This window comes from Mesocricetus auratus, unplaced genomic scaffold, assembly GCF_017639785.1.
Source record: "Mesocricetus auratus isolate SY011 unplaced genomic scaffold, BCM_Maur_2.0 Super-Scaffold_100004, whole genome shotgun sequence".
NCBI lineage: Eukaryota > Metazoa > Chordata > Mammalia > Rodentia > Cricetidae > Mesocricetus > Mesocricetus auratus.
In genome coordinates, this window is record NW_024429189.1 from 56,439,436 (window position 1) to 56,456,248 (window position 16,813).

At 35.8% G+C, this 16,813-nt stretch overlaps 1 protein-coding gene and 1 pseudogene across 2 annotated transcripts; one reads left to right on the top strand and one right to left on the bottom strand.

Annotated features, from left to right (window-relative positions):
* Positions 1 to 6,081: 6,081 nt before the first annotated feature.
* Positions 6,082 to 8,251, bottom strand: LOC101838900 (olfactory receptor 4C46-like). Of its 2 annotated transcripts, XM_013119929.1 has the most exons (2): positions 8,240 to 8,251; positions 6,082 to 6,999 (listed from the first exon to the last, which is right to left on the bottom strand). In XM_013119929.1, exons 1-2 carry the CDS (start codon positions 8,249 to 8,251, stop codon positions 6,082 to 6,084), a joined length of 930 nt encoding a protein of 309 aa, XP_012975383.1. The 2 variants fall into 2 exon arrangements, with proteins under 2 accessions (XP_012975383.1, XP_005065053.2); XM_005064996.3 differs by lacking the exon at positions 8,240 to 8,251 and having other exon boundaries at positions 6,082 to 7,023.
* A 7,849-nt stretch (positions 8,252 to 16,100) lies between these two features.
* On the top strand, positions 16,101 to 16,586 carry LOC121140278 (annotated as a pseudogene).
* Positions 16,587 to 16,813: the final 227 nt, after the last annotated feature.

Here is a 16,813-nt window from a genome sequence, read left to right on the forward strand (position 1 = left end):
CCTCCCTCTCTGTCACTAGATTTCTTGAGTTCAGCTCAGTGCTTAGCCATGGGAGTCAGCCTCTGCCTCCATCAGCCATTGGATGAAGGTTCTGTTCCCCAGACTCTCTGGCCATGGGATGGTAGGCTGGCGCTCCCCAGATCTATGTCTAAAATCTATATATGAGACAGTACATACCATGTTTTTCTTTTTGTGACTAGTTTACCTCACTCGGGACAGTTTCTTCTAGTGCAATCCATTTGCCTACAAATTTCAAGATTCCATTGTTTTTTTTCTGCTGAATAGCACTCCATTGTGTAAATGTACCACATTTTCTCTATCCACTCTTCAGTTGAGGGGCATCTAGGTTGATTCCAAGTTCTGGTATTACAAATAATGCTGCAATGAACATAGTGTAACAGATGTCCTTGTTGTATGAATGTGCATCTTTTGGATATATGCCTAAGATTGGAATTCCTGGGTCTTGTGGTAGGCTTATTTCCATTTTTCTGATGAATATTCATACTGATTTATATTTAAATTAACAAAAGAAAACTTGATGATTGCATAGATACTACTACTGTTTGTAACCAACACAGGAGTGATGTTCTGTTAATTTTTACTCAAATATGCTCAAAGTTAAAACTAAAATTTCAGTATTTATGAACTCATAATATATAATTTAATTTAACCAAAAAAGGTTTAAATTTTGGAAAATTCATGGGTCAAAAGCTATAGAAGGAATTTTAAAATGGCAAAAATACAAAGCTAGGAATCTTTCAGGGATAACATTTTCTGGACTATTAAATGTGGCTATTCTAAATGCATGGTCCCGTAACTCTTCACTGAAACATTTAAGTGCTTGTCAATGTTTTCTAAACCTGTGATAATGAAATGTAAAGTTACAGTTATTGTCAAATTAATAAAAATGAAAATAAATATTGAAATATGTTGGATATATTTATTTATCTACTAAATGTGGCAATTACAACATTTATCTTTGTCACGTTTCTACATCCCTTTACATCTAGCCTCCAAACCTGTATACCTCCCCAAATAAAAAAAACTTAGGAGAAAACAGGGAAAAATTAACAAGAGAAAAAATGAAAACTCTCTTTATGGAAGCTGCAGTATTACACAGTTACTCACACTGTAGCCTGCTTTGCCCTTGTAGCTTGCAAATGTTCATCAAAAATAAATCTCTGGTTGGGTTTGAGGTCTCTGGTTTCTACTACACTATCAATGCTGGATCGTCACTGGGACTCTTTCTGGGTAACCTGTTTAGCCATGTGCTGTGGAAATCCTGCAACTTTGTGTCTACAGGTCAGGTTCCTGTGCTCCATCTGGTCACACAATGGGGTGGATGTTGTGGTGGGTCAAGCCATAAACCTGGATCTAGGTCTGGGCAGCTATAGGGAAGTTCCTCTGTAACATTGGGGCATCCATCCTCAGCCCACAGGCCACAATGTGTCCAGAAGATTTCTCAGCAAAGCAGGAAATTTCAAACTGTCCATCTGCATTGGCAGTCTGTCAGTAGTTTTTCTTTGTCCTGCAGAAAGTCTCTTAGACACTTCCATGAAGCAGGAACCCTGTAAGACTGAGTTCAGCAGTCACTTTACTGTGGGTCCTGTATGTCCAGCTTATACAGCAACAGTCAAGCAGTACAGGCAAGAGCAGTTTCTTGCCCAAATGGCTAATCTTGCCATGTTGAAAGCAAACTCCATAAGAAGTTTCTTCGATGCCCATCTTCCTCTCATACGTAATTAGTGCTGCCAGGAGCAGACATTTCTCATTGTCAAGAAAAACCCTAAACCATTTTAAATGCCATTTTCTGAAGGTGTTTGAAAGGTTTGAAGACTGTTTATCTATCTCAAATATATTTTGTAAAGCCGGGTGGTGGTGGTGCATGCCTTTAATCCCAGCACCTGGGAGGCAGAGGCAGACGGATCTCTGTGAGTTCAGGGCTGGGCTGGACTGATAGCCTCCAAAACAATACAGAGAAACCCTGTCTCGTAAAAACAAAAAAAACAAAAAATATATACATATATATTTGTATATCTCGAAAGCCTAACTTACCTAACTATAAATTCTATTATAAGTAACTATCCATAGCTTGTATTCAATTATGCATTACGTTTTAAAAGATCAGTATAAGCACAATACTTAATCAAGAGGAGAAATATACACATCACAAAATTCACCTTGAATTTGTATCAATAAATGAAAAACCATACCCATACCATAATTCCCATTTTTACCATTAAAAGGAGATTGGCTGTGATCATTAACCAATTATAACAATCCCATATAAATGAAAACAAATATTTATAAACAAGATGGGAATTAGGACGTCGCTCATTCCAAACTGCTTCGTGCTGAAAGGGGGCGCTGTTCATACCATGGGGATCATGACAAAACTCAGAAACCTGTATAAGTACTAATTTTCAGGGTCTGTGAAGCTCTATCATCTTACCTGTCTCAATTGTTGAAACACCTGGCCCACTGTTTCCAAGGGTCTTGGTTCATCAAACCACAGAAGCCTGGAAGGAATCCTCAGCTTTTCATTTTCTGTAGAAACATAAATAAAATCTCCTTTCCCAAGTAACCTATCCTTATACTTAAATTTTGAAGTCAAGGCATTTTCAAAAGATATAAGTTGAATTAATTCAGCAGCATTTATAATCAAGTGTACTTTAGCAGTTGTTCCTTCCTGAGCAATCAAAAAACTGAAAAACACAATAGCGTACAGTATCCAGACTCTCTGTGTATTTTCCATCTTTACATGGCTTATTTATTTATGTATTATTACTTTATTTCTTTTACGTTTATTTATTTTTTCTCTGAGACAGGGTTTCTTTTGGAAATCCGACTGCCTCTGCCTCTGAAGCAATTCCTACCAGCGTGTGCCACCATACATATTTACCACTATGGGTTTCCTTTTCTCTCAATCTTACGTATATTTTTAAACACACTGTAAACCTTTAGAAGTTTTTCTTCATCCAAGTCTGACTTTACTTTAAATCTTTATGTTTTTCTGGCCACGTGTCTTATCTGTTAAAACTGCGGCTGTTTTAAACTGACGTTTTTTTTTCTAAGATGGCGGGCGTAAGTGTGACTCCAGCTGCCAGCTTGGAGATGTGGTCATTGCCGCTTCCAGCTGTAAGTACACACCTTTTAATTGTTAGCAGAGCCTCTCAAAAGAACCTTGCTTGTTTTGTGTTTTTAATGCTGAGTCAGGAAGACCCCTTAAGCCAGCTGCGTGAATCTCTGCTTACCGTTAGCAAAACAGAGCCCACCTGAGAAAATACTGCTACCAAAAATCTGTGCTTCTCTCCGTTCTTCTGTTTCTAAAATTCCTTTAAAGATTTTGTCATTCTAGGTGGAAATTCATAATCCCACTTCTGATCACCATTTTGTCAAGGGAAGCTATTTCTTTGAGAGAAGCCTTCCCGCCAGCCTGGTTCTAGAGCCGCATCTGTCCCAAATAAACACACAGGAGGCTATATTAATTACGAAGCTGTTGGCCTTTCTTGTTTCTTACTGGCTAACTCTGACTTAAGTAATTACCCCATAATTGTTAATCTAAGTATTTCTCTTACTGGAGAATAGTTCCAGGCTTCCTACCCTGGCATTACATCTTGACTCTCTGTGTTTCTCCTTCCCAGAGTCTTCCTGGACTCCTAGTCCCACCTATCTAGATTCCTATTGGCCAGCAGTGCCTTATTGACAAAGGACTTCCCCAATAACTGTCCCATATTCAAACTTCGGATTTGACTCACCCACACCTCAATTAACAGGGTTGGCGTTGTTGTGGTGTCCTGGAGAGGTTCAAGGACTGGCCTTCAGAGTGTTACAGCTTGTAGGGGGGCAGGGACAGTTCTCTCAGTCTTGTAACCTCACGGTTGACTCTCCTACCTGCCTCAGACATTTTAGGGTGGGGTATGTATGTAATTCCCAGCCCATTCTGCCATGCAGCAGATAAGGTATGGGACTAAGTCTCCTATGCTCACATTCACAGGGGTTATTTCAGCTGTGCTCTCAACAAGGTCATCTCTGCTGTGCTGTCCAGCAGAGCTTGTTGGCTTGTTGTTCTGTGTCCTGCTGCTGGTCAAGGTGTCTGCTCCCTCATGACCTCATCCTTCTCCCTTACACTCTCATCTCTCTGTCCACAGCACCTGAACCATTCTCTCTCTCTCTCTCTCTCTCTCTCTCTCTCTCTCTCTCTCTCTCTCTCTCTCTCTCTCTCTCTGTCTGTCTATCTCTCTGTTTCTCTCTGTGTCTGTCTCTCTTTCTATGTCTGTCTCTTTGAGTCTCTCTCTGTCTGTCTCTTTCTTTCTCTCTCTCTCTCCCCCTCTCTCATACTTCTGCTCCCTCTGAGTCCCCACCGAGTGGTGCTGCAAGGTACCACGTGGGTCTGGGGTGGACATCCCTAGAACTTTCTTTGGGACTCCTTTTCCCACTCAAGTCACCATGACACTGTGCTGAGCCATGCTTCCTCATCACAAAGAGATCATTATGCTGCCCAGTTGTCCTGCACCAAGGCACTGGGCTGGCTCCTAGTAGGTTCATTTGAATGAGTTTTGCATACCCTGTCAACATGGCATGGAATGGATGCATTGCTAGAGCCCTGCCTGTCAGGATTAGGGTCCCTGTGTCCTGCTTGACTGAGGTCCTGCAACCTGGATTCATGTCACAGGGTGGACCAATCTGTTTTTATAAAGAGAAAAATATAAGTTTATATATCTCGAGTCAGAAAGATCCCATATCATATTCTGAAGCTACAGAAGCTTCATGGACATAGAGTTCTCAGAGAAAAATTAATTTTAATACAAAAAAAGTTTAAAAAATATTAATTCCACTTCCTTGACTCCAGGATTTAGAAACTGAGAAAACTGAAGAGAAAGAAAAGAATCCTTGGAGGTGATACATTTTCTGCAGTCAGTAGAGGTGCCTTCCTCCTGAGGTAGGTATCTGCCTGAAGGACTTAACTACATTTCCTGGGGAAATTATTATTACAAGTTCTGAGGGAATGGCCCTGCTGAGCAATACTATTTGAAAAGAACTAGTATAGGTATGTGGAAGAGATTACACAAAGAGTAAATAATGTAATTATATTATAACCTCACAAGTAAAGGAGATATTTGAAGATCTTAAAGAAAAATAATTTATGTGATTCACTTCTGAAACATAAACTGAACTCTACTCCAAGCAAGACTCTCAGAGTACAGTATGACTCAGATGAACTACATATCGAAGAACTTCATGATTTATTTAATTTACCCAGGAACATGTGTGACCATGGTGGAGCAAACTTCAAGCTATATCAAATCAGCTTTGACAATATAGACTTACTAGACCAAGAGCCTTCATTTCATGGAATAGTTCAGTTAGTTATGAGTTCATTGTTTATGTATTTGGTTGTGACATGGTAAAAGTAGAGTCCACAGTGAGTAAATTAGAAATGTTGATAATCTCCTCACCTAAAGATGGTAAAGGGAGATTCAAGGATCAATGAAATAGTAACATTAGTGCCATTTATTATTCAACATCTACTATTTAACCTAGCAAAGCTCAGAAGACATAATTTTGTTAAAACTCAGAGAAAGTTATGTGTGAGAGAACAGACCATGAATGCCTCCATTTTCTCTCTTTATGGTTAGTGGGGCTTACAGAAGAAAAATATCATAGAACCAGAAAATACCAATGAAAAATTAATAATGTGCTTTAGGTGACAGGAGTCAATACCAAATATTCAACCTCCAAAGGCAAAGTTTGTGTGATTAGATAGTAAATTAGAGAGTTGAAACAGAAATATTATTCTGGCCTGAATAGACTTGTAGCTCTCCACAGTATAACAAGCCTTTGTAAACTGAGACATAATAATGAATTAGCACTGCATAATCATTGGAGAGAGGAAAGTCTAACAGTAATGCAGTTATTACCTAGACTGGGCTAGATTTTTCCATTATATGGTTCTTATTTCTGTTTCCATAATGGTCACACCACAAAGATAGTTGTTTTATTCTTCATTCTGTAAATGTCATATATAGAGTCGACCTAAAGTGTACATTGAATCTTTTGCTGATGAGAATAGAAATATATTTATTTGTTTTCTGAATGAATTTTTCTATTGAACAAGCCCCTAAAAGCATCTTTCATTTGAGCATTTCTCAAGGTATAGATTAAAGGGTTTCGCATGGGAGTTATCATGGTGTAGAACACAGCCACTGCCTTATCAATGGGTAAAGTAGTTGCAGGTCTCATGTACACAAATATGGATGGCAAAAAGAATAAGACAACGACTGTGATGTGAGAGATACAAGTGGAGAGGGCTTTGTGTCTCCCTTCTGCACTGTGGTTTCTTAGTGAGTACAGGATAACTGTGTAGGAGCCCAGAAGAAGTATAAATGTTAACAGACAGATAAACCCACTGTTAGCAGCAACAAAGAGCCCTAGAATGTGGGTATCAGTGCAGACCAGATCAAGCAAAGGATTAAGATCACACATAAAGTGATCTATGACATTGGGGCCACAGAAAGGTAAGTCAATAATAAACAGGATCTGTATGATTCCATGAAGAAAGCCTCCCATCCATGATACTCCCACTAGCAGGTTGCAAACTACTCGGTTCATGATGGTTGCATAGTGCAGTGGCTTACAGATGGCCACATAGCGATCATAAGCCATCGCAGTAAGTAGGATAACTTCAGCAGCTGCAAAGAAATGCTCTCCAAAAACTTGGGTCATGCATCCATTGAATGGGATAATCTTCTTTTCATGAAGTGAATCAAAAATCAGTTTAGGGTTATTGACAGAAGAATAGCAAGCATCAATAAAAGAGAGATAGGCAAGGAAGAAATACATAGGGGACCTTACCAATCGACTGTGTGTAATGGTAACCAGAACGAGTAAATTCCCGACCACAGAGACTATGTAGATGACCAAAAACACAGCAAATACAATTTTCTGCATTTTTTTATTCTGTGTGAGCCCCAGGAGAACAAACTCAGTCACATTCCTCTTTTCCATCTGCTTCATTGAAAAGTTAATCACACTGCCAAGAAAAATAATTCATCATCAAATTCATTTGATATCTGCTTTCTCATAATTAACATTTAGATATTAATCAGTTGTACAATTTTGTGAATATTGATGTTGTTATTTTTAATGTACAAAAAGAGCAATTCTCCACACTTTGTGTTACTCAAAATGACTCCTGGATGACTGGATAAAGACTACTGAAAAGAGTATAAATAGAAAAAACTTCTGTAAATAAAGCTGGAGGTGGAGGGTTTCAAGTAGGTGGAGGATCAAAATAGCTGCTACCAATGTGAAGCTAAAAATGTTTCTTCTTCAAGTTTTGAAACAAGGAACCATAAAAGAAAATTGAAAATATAACTTGAAAACCAACAAACCATTTTAATAAGAAACTCTGTACACCAAAATAGTGAACTGACTTTTGTGCTTTGGAAGAAACAGAATTGAGTTCAGTTCTCCATCAGATCCAGGGAAGGAAGCTCAGGTATTAAGATATCAAGTTTTCTTTTCATCACTTAATAAGGTATTTTGCTTTGCAAGGAACAAATTCAAATAACTTATGATTCTATCTTTTTCAGACAAATTACTGTGATCTGGAAAAAATACTCATCTTGATTTACTTTTCCAAAATAAATATTAATAAGCAGTTAAAACAGCCTAATAGTGGATATAAAGAAGAGAAGCATAATAAAAAGAACTATTTAATGAGTGAATAAATATGTTGCTATAAAATAATGCATAATAATTGGCAGTATAAATGAAAGTCTTATAATAGCTATAATGAAATATTTTTTCTGTCTACTTCACACTATTCCTCAATTTTTAGTACTTTAAATATCCTGTGTAGTTCTGTTATTTATCTAATTTAGATTTAAGGAAAAGATACCTTTTATAAGATAATAGTCAATATTAAATGAAATGACAGACCTTTCCCTTAACAGTAGTTTCTTATAGGTATTTGCTCATGAAACCCCACTTGTAAAACAAGTTGATGATTAATATCATTATTTTTCTATAATTTTTATAGTTAATTTATATAATATAAATCAGAGAAGCTATTTCTATCCTGGAAATCAGAAGAAAAATAGTGACCTTGATTATTATTAATATTACTTAATTTTGGTTGCCAATTTTTACAATGATGTATACATTTCCCCCCACTTTCCTTACTTCCCCTTCCACTTTTAACTGATATTATTACTCAAATTTTCACCAATTAAACCTTATACTCCATAATAATCATTTTATACAAATATTCTTCATAATTTACTCTGAATATGCTTATAACACTTCATGGCATTTTATATGATAACTTCATATAACCAGTTTTGTCATTGAACATGTAGATGCATTATGGCATTTTTGTACTCCAAGTACTAAGAAATCAAAGATGCTGGATTCTTGGAATTGTACTTTTATCTTGGCCTATTTTAAGGTCACTTTTCACTAACATTGTTATAAAGTGGGGGTCACAGAATTCTTTTGTAACCCATAAGAACTACTGAAACAATGGACAAACACATCCACTTAGGAATTGAATAGGACAAATAAGAAGCCAGCTTTCCCTCCTATCACTCCTCTCATTTTACATTCTTTTCCTCAAACCTCAAGAAGCTACTCCATCATCTGTCTATAAAGTGAAAACTACCTCATAATTCACTGTGAGAGTTGGCTAAAAGAGAAATGCATGTACAGCAATGGCAAGAATAAAGCTTCAAATTATTTTTATAAAGTTGTATACACTTACAAGATAAGCTTAAATGAGTGGGCAAAAACATGGAGAAACATTTGACCCTGTCATGAACTCAAGAAGAATCTTTCCCAAAATTATCTTCTAAGAAGCCACAGAGATGGGTCATACATGGGTTCTCTGTGTTTGTGCTTAGAACCAAAAACTTTGGAACTTATGAGTGAGAGGCACAGTTAATCATTTTTTTTTTTTTTTTTGGTTTTTACGAGACAGGGTTTCTCTGTATTGTTTTCGAGGCTGTCGGTCTAGCCCAGCCTCGAACTCACATAGATCCACCTGCCTCTGCCTCCCGAGTGCTAGGATTAAAGGCATGCGCCACCACCGCCCGGCTCAGTTAATCATTTTTATCCTCATACTTTATACTGATTATTAATGAAAGTGTATAGGGGCAAAATGGCATTTCATGTAATGGATAGTCAGGTTTTATTAATTGTTTGATTTCTATTAGTTTCATATTATCTAATGATAATGGTAAAATATTTATCTGTTAAGTTTTAAAAATTAGGATGAAGTGGAAAACTTCTGTAACTATATATGGCAAACACTGACAGCTGATGATTCACATGTGAAAAATCACAATATCTAATAAGCATATTTTAAGACATACCTCTTCAGTTAGAAATAATCTTGACCATGGTTGTGAATGTTCAGTGTTCATTTCAATACCACATTCAGTGAGACCGCCCCTAGAGAAAAGATACTTTTACTATGAAATATAATGAAAACATTTGCGAGAAAACTCCATGGATAATTTACTATCAAATGTGTTCTTGGAGTGACTTCCTAAGAAAAATATTCCTGTTTCCCAAAGTAAAATTATTTCAGACAAAAGTATGAACTGTGCTGCTTATCGGGCACCATAGAACAATGATTTTTGTTTCCTGATTCTGGTCCTGAAAGATAGGAGGTAGCAAAGTTGCAAAAAACATCCAAATGGATCCACTTATGGTCAATATTTCAATGAGGAAACATCTGTGCTCTAATTTGAGAAAATGGTTAAAGCTGTATGCCTTCATATTTCAGCAGTTTTATGTCTGAGACTTGTCTCACAGGAACTCATTACCTCCTGTGATGGAAAGAACTTCTCTCAGAAGTTGGTGTTCTGGAAATACGTATTTGGCAGTTGCCAGCTGTCAAGCTGGGAACTGAGTTTCCTGCACTGGGAAAGTTTAAGTTTTTATTCCATTCTTTAATTTGACCTTATCTTGTGAAGAATACCAGTAGCACTTAGCTAGCACCTAACCTAGAGCTTGCCATATTTTATTAAAGCTCTCCAGAGATACTCCTGTCTCTCCCACAGCCTTCAATCACCCCCTACTGCTGGGGTTACAGCTGTGTTCAGCCACTCCCAGCTTTTCAGGTTGATGTGTGTGATAGAACTCATCCTTGCACTACAAGCATCTAATCTCCCTGGACTTCTTGGAAACTTTTTCTAATAAAACAAGCTGATACTGATTTTCTTAGCCCATTTTAAACTGATCGTTTGAACAAAAGCATGTATTATCATAAAGTTGTATTTCATTATTATTACTTAAAATACCTCCACTATGTATGTATCCTTTGTGTTGCAACTAATTGAGATTTCTTTGGGCAAAATAATATGCAGAAGAATTTTAATGGCATAGGGAATGTTGATTTGTAACACTGAATACAAAATGCAAAATTGCAAAATAAGAAACAATGTTGCCAATAGGTTTGGTGTTTCTCATGCGGGGGGGCGGGCGCGCGCTCGCACGCGCGCGCACACACACACACACACACGCACACACACACACACACGTGGAAAAATGGCAATGATTTTTATACCCACCATTGTAAAACTCTATTTTACTGAATTTTGGAAATCTATGATGTTACCTGAAAAAGTAGTTTTACAAAACCAGTTTTTTTTTTTAGAAAAACTCTGCATTATACAAACAGGATGTGCTTCAGTCTTGACTTCCATCATTCTCAATCTACTTCTTACCTCTGACTGGGAACACATTAGAGCAAAACTGTCATATCAGAGATCAAGTATTGTCAGTTTAAGTTCAAGTGCTAATGAAGAATTTGAAATGAAACCTATATAGGAATAACTTTAGACATTCAGAAAACTTGAGGGATCAAACATTACCAAATATCTCACATACGTTTTCCCCTTGGTGAATAGTTACATTTTCATAGATCACTTGTTATAATTCAGAAACTGACATTAAGACAGCCCAATAAACTGAAATCTAGAATATATTTGGACTTCACCAGGCTTATTAATCTTAGTATTATAGTTATTATAGTTACTAGTCTCTCTATAGTCCAGAATATGAACCTCAGGTTTGTAATACATTTTATTTCCTGCTTTCCCTGTAAGTCTTCTCTTATCTTAAATATTTCTCAATTTTACAGTTTTCTGCTCTTTAAGCCAATAAGAAGTGGATACAATAATTTATGAACCTAATCTGAGCTATTTGTTTTGTGATAATATTATAGAGACGAAACCTCATATAACCATAGTTAATCAATTGGTTAAAGTGATGACTACCATTTCACATCACAAGAAAATTGTTGCCTTTACTTTCCTTAATCTGTCTTTTGAAAAATTAGCTACTAAGTCTAGTTTACTCTCAGTGTGAGTTGAGCCTCACATTCAACCACAGTAGTATTTTGTAAAATTATTATTTTTTGTTTAAGTATATTCTATTTCATTGAAAATAATGTTTCACATACTATATTGATTATGGCTTTCCCTCCCCCTGATCCTCCCAGTGCTTCTGTAACCCCACTTTTATAACTCCACACCCTCTCTGTGTCTTTTAGAAAACAAACAGGCATGTAAGGAAATATAATAATAAAACAAAATGAAACAAAACCAGAAACATCAGAATAGGAGAAATAAACAAAAAAAAAAGTGTCAAAGAAAAAATATTAGAAACCTATATACATGCAGAGACACATGTTTTCACACACAGGAATCCCACAATAACACAAAACGAGATGCCATAAAATATGTGAAAAGGACCTGTAAGTTAAGAAAGAAAGAAGAAAGAAAGACAAGAAGGGAGGCAGGGAGCAATCGATGAAGGGAAGGAATAGAGAAGGAGAGAAGGGAAGGAAGGAAGAAAGGAAGGAAGCAAGGAAGGAAGAAGGGAAGGAAGTAAGGGAAGGGAAGGAAGGATTGAAGGAAGGAAGGAAGGAAGGAAGGAAGGAGGGAAGGGAAGGAAGGAAGGAAGCAAGGAAGGAAGAAGGGAAGGAAGGAATGAAGGAAGGAAGGGAGGAAGGAAGGAAGGGAGGAAGGAAGGAAGGGAGGAAGGAAGGAAGGAAGGGAGGAAGGAAGGAAGGAAGGAAGGAAGGAAGGGAGGAAGGAAGGAAGGAAAGGAGGAAGGAAGGAAGGGAGGGAACACTTTGACATAACATTATGAGACAAAGAACTTCCAAAGTTTCACTGAGTTCGTTTTGTGTCAGCAATCTCCTGCTGGTCATACAGTCTATCCTTAAGAGTGTTTTGTTTTCTCACTGAGACTCCTTTGCAGAAAACTAATGTTTCATTTGCATGTGGTTATCCATTGAAGATAGTTTCTGGGTGAGGTATGGCAGCTTGTGTACAATTCTTTCAGCTCTAGGACACAGTTTGAGGCAGACTTATGTATGCTACTTTATTCTCTGTGAGTTACAGTGTGTGGTCATCAGCTGAGTTTAGAATGTTTTGTTTCCTTGGTGTCCTCCATCCACTCTTGGTCTTATACTCTTTTTGCTTCCTGTTCCACAGATTTCCCTGAGCCATGAGGAAGGGAAGATATTTAATAAAACTTCCCTCTTAGTGTTAAGTATACCAAGGTCTATCACTCTACATATTTTCTGGCTATGGGTCTCTGTATTTGTTTTCATCAGCTACAGGAGGAAGCTTCTCTGATGAGTTTAGCAGAGAGTGGTTAGGAGTCATTTCATTGCTGAGTTCCTTGGGAAAACAGTATTATTAATTTTCCTCTAAGTCCCTGATCTCTCTAGTCTTGGGTTCTTGGCCATATAAGCAGTATCAGGTATGGGTTGAACCTCATGCAGTACCTAAAATCAAATCAGATATTGGTTAGTTACTCCCTCAAGATTAGTGTCATTATAACACCAGCAGGTCTTTTAGGCAGATCTTCATTGCAACAAGGTTGATGTTTACCTTTCTTCTTGGTAGCATGTGGACAGAGTACCTTTCAGTATCTTGAACATTGAAGAGTCTAGATAGTCACCAGCTCAGTTTCTCAGTGTTCAACCGCTTGGGTAAGTGTTGTTTTCGGGAATAGGACCTTACCTTCAGTTTGTGGAGAGAAACCAATATCCTCGGCACTAGACTAGGGTGTTCAGATTTTCCCAAGGAACTTCATTGTACGACAAATTGATTACATAGATGTATTCCATTTTTTTATTCTGAAAGCTTTATTTGATGACATGAGATGACCAACTGGGTCTCTGTATCTCCATTATTTGGTGATTTTATGTAGATCACCTTCATATATGCATATATTTTAGGAAGCTTATTCTGTATTACATATCCATACATTCATGTCAGGCCATCACTCTCTTTGTTTTGTATCTACTTGAATGTACGCATTTTTCGTGTTTGGAATGTCTGCCACCTGTCTTGATTCAACTTTCTCACACACACTAGTTGTAGAATGATACATTTTTCTATATATCTTAACTTCATTATATTGGAGATAGTATTTATATTTAAAATATAGGCAATGGAAATGAAATATAACCTTATTTCAAGTCAAATGGCATTAGGGTAGGTTGTGGATAAGCTTGTTCAAATATGCAATAAAATATCAGTAATGCTAGTTGTGCTGAAATCTTCAAGTAAGAAGTTGAAAGAAAATAGTTTAAACACTTATGCGACTAATTACCTGACAAGGTGACAGACATGATTACAAAGCAAAATAACATATTTAAAATAAAAGTAGGACATGAATATGTAAATCATTTCATTATCTTCTATCTCTCATAAATTTGTGATATTTAGAAATAACTTTACTCCTGTGTTGGTAATTTGTATAGGAAGCACACTTAAAGACTTTTCAGTCTACCTCCTTCATTTGATGAACTAAAAATGTAAAGTCCTGAATCTAAGAAATAACATTATTAGGATTTGAGCTCAAATTTCTCCCATCTCCCATTATTTGTCTCACACGACTAATATCTGAGAATGTAATATCACTGATTGTTGTTGAGAAGGTAAGATATATTGCTACCAAAGACCTTGTAAAACTATGTACCTGAGGCTTTCCAGGGCTAGTTATGCATCTCAGAACCCATTCAGTTCATGGTTTGTGAGCAGACTTCAAATTGGTTTATAGTCTCATTTTCCAATTTAAAGTTTTCTATTTATAAAATGGTATGAAGCAAATATTGAAATTCAGAAAATGTATCAGCTTGCTTGACTTATTCAAACATGTATACAGACTTCGAAATTTGGCAATGCAGAATTAATGTTCAATATATCTCTACTTTTTCCTGACTTCGGATAAGACATATAAAGAGGTTGGTATTGAATTCAGGATCTGGGGTCAGAAAATTCTTTTCAAGATATATTTGGCTATATGCTGGTTGGGTTACCATGTAAAAGTGTCTTCCTGGATAAGATTATAGCTATTTTTATTAACTTTTCTAAATGGCACAATATCACAATGTTGTCAGTCCAAAAATATTTTAACAAAGTATCTTTTATTTATTTTGAAAGGTGATACTCAGAACCAAAATCTAATAATAAAGTAAGATGTATGTCTTTGTTTCAACTTTAAAGTCTTTTGTTAAATCAAACAACTTATTTTTAAATTTAAATTCACATGGATCATATACAAAGTCAGCTACTGATTTACCATGTTAACCAAGGGGGTGTCTAAATTATAAAGAATAATTAAATTCTTACATGTAATATTTTAAAACACTAACATGGTGGCAATTAAACTCAATATTTCTATGTTCATGAACATGTTGAATCAAAGTGAAAAAAGAAGTCACAATTTTGATGAATTGCAAAGAGGGGTATATAGAAGTTTTTTGAGAGAGGAAGGAAGAAAAGATGAAATGTTGTAATTATATTCTAATCTAATATTAATCTAATCTAATATAAATAAATAAATAAATAAATTATACAAAAGAAACCAATTTTAGCCTTCTGAGTCAAGGAAAATCAAGGTTCCAGCAATAATGTTTTCACTGACTTTTTGCCTCATATTAATTTGCCTGGCATTTCTTGTTTTACTGATCTTTTGTTTACATATCACAATGTACAATTAATGATATTATGTAATGGTGTGCTTTCATTTCTTCTTTGTTCTTTATTTTTAAAAATCTGGTTTCTTTGGGGTATTTTTGTTTTTGTTTGTTTTCTTTGTCTACTTGTCTGTTCTCTAAAGATAGAGAAATGGGATGGAGGTGCAATGGTTGAGAGATGACAATAATCTGGGAGAATCTAAGGAAGGAGAAAACATGTAAAACTTTATTTTCAACAAAAAGCAATTATTTTTAATGTGAAGGCAGTATTACTTTATAATATACCAAATACTAGAAGGAATTTAAACAGCATTTCATTGAAAACCTGAATGTGATATTGGAGCTGAACATGCAGCTTAAAAGTCACATTTTGTGAATATTTGGAAAGAATTAATTTTAAGATGTTTCATTTACAAGTACTAAAATTCAAATGTACAAACTGTTAATGAGTCAGCCTTTTGCATGGTTCAAGCAACCTAGTATTAGGTCTCTACACTGTCTCCTACAATTTTCAAAGTTCATGTAGTCAAATCTTCCAAGTTTTTATTATTTTTATTGATTGAAAATGAGAATCACATTCTTGATATTATTTCTTTGTGTTAAAATTAAACTCATCTTTTGTGAAGGAACACAATGGGGAAATTGATTACAAGACACTAGGCTCAAAATATTTTAACATCTTAAATGCTGTTGTAATTTTCAGTGTTAAGTTTACCAAAATGTTCTTCCTAGTAGCTGAATAATAATATCTATGTAAATGACTAGAATTCACAAACAAATTCACTGTATTATTCTATGAATGCTATACCTACTATCAGAGCAGATTATATTTTATATTCTATTAAGTATCACATGAAGTTGTTGTAAAGTAAAAGCAGATGATAGAAGAAGAAGAAGAAGAAGAAGAAGAAGAAGAAGAAGAAGAAGAAGAAGAAGAAGAAGAAGAATACAGCCTACATTGAAATTTCTTACTCTGTTAATGACAGTTATTTGCTATTGTCACTGTATAAAGAGTATATGGATTTGGATGAAAGATGGCATTGGTCATTTACACAACAATAATCTCAATATGATTTAGGACTTATCTGAAATCATGGCTTGTTGCCCTGGGGGATTTGTGCACTCAGCCAGTCAGTATCTTCTCACTGTCTTTTTAACATTTTGTGGTCCAAATGAGATATACCACTTTTTACGTGTTGAAATTGGCCCGTTCTAACACACACATAATAGGTCTTTTAGTCATGCTAACTCTGGCTTAATTGCTCTACTGACTTTTGTTGTTTTGATGCTGTCTTATTTTTTCATATTGTATACTATAACGGTATACTCTATGGAAAGCCGAAGAAAAACTCTGTCTACTTGCAGTTCCCACTTAACTGTTGTAGTCCTGTTTTTTGCATCTGCACTGTTCATTTACATCAGAACAGCCACCACATTTCCAGAAGACAAGATGTTTGCTCTTTTCTACACCATAATAGCTCCCATGTTTAACCCTCTGATCTACACTCTGAGAAACACAGAGATGAAAAATACCTTACAGAAAGTTTGGGGTCATCAATTATTTCTGAAAGGAAGGTAAATTTCTGAAATACTTCTGTTTTCCATAACTAGGTTAAATAAAGCAATGCATGTAAAATAATTTTCTTGTTCTTTGGATAGGTAAGAAAAGCACATCTGCTCTCTTGAATTATGTTTCTACATGTACCCTTTATCAACAAACTGAGTATTACTTTCACATAAGCCTTCTTGTAAATAACATGATTATTTGGACTGTACTCTGGAAATGAAATAAACTTCTTTTAAAAA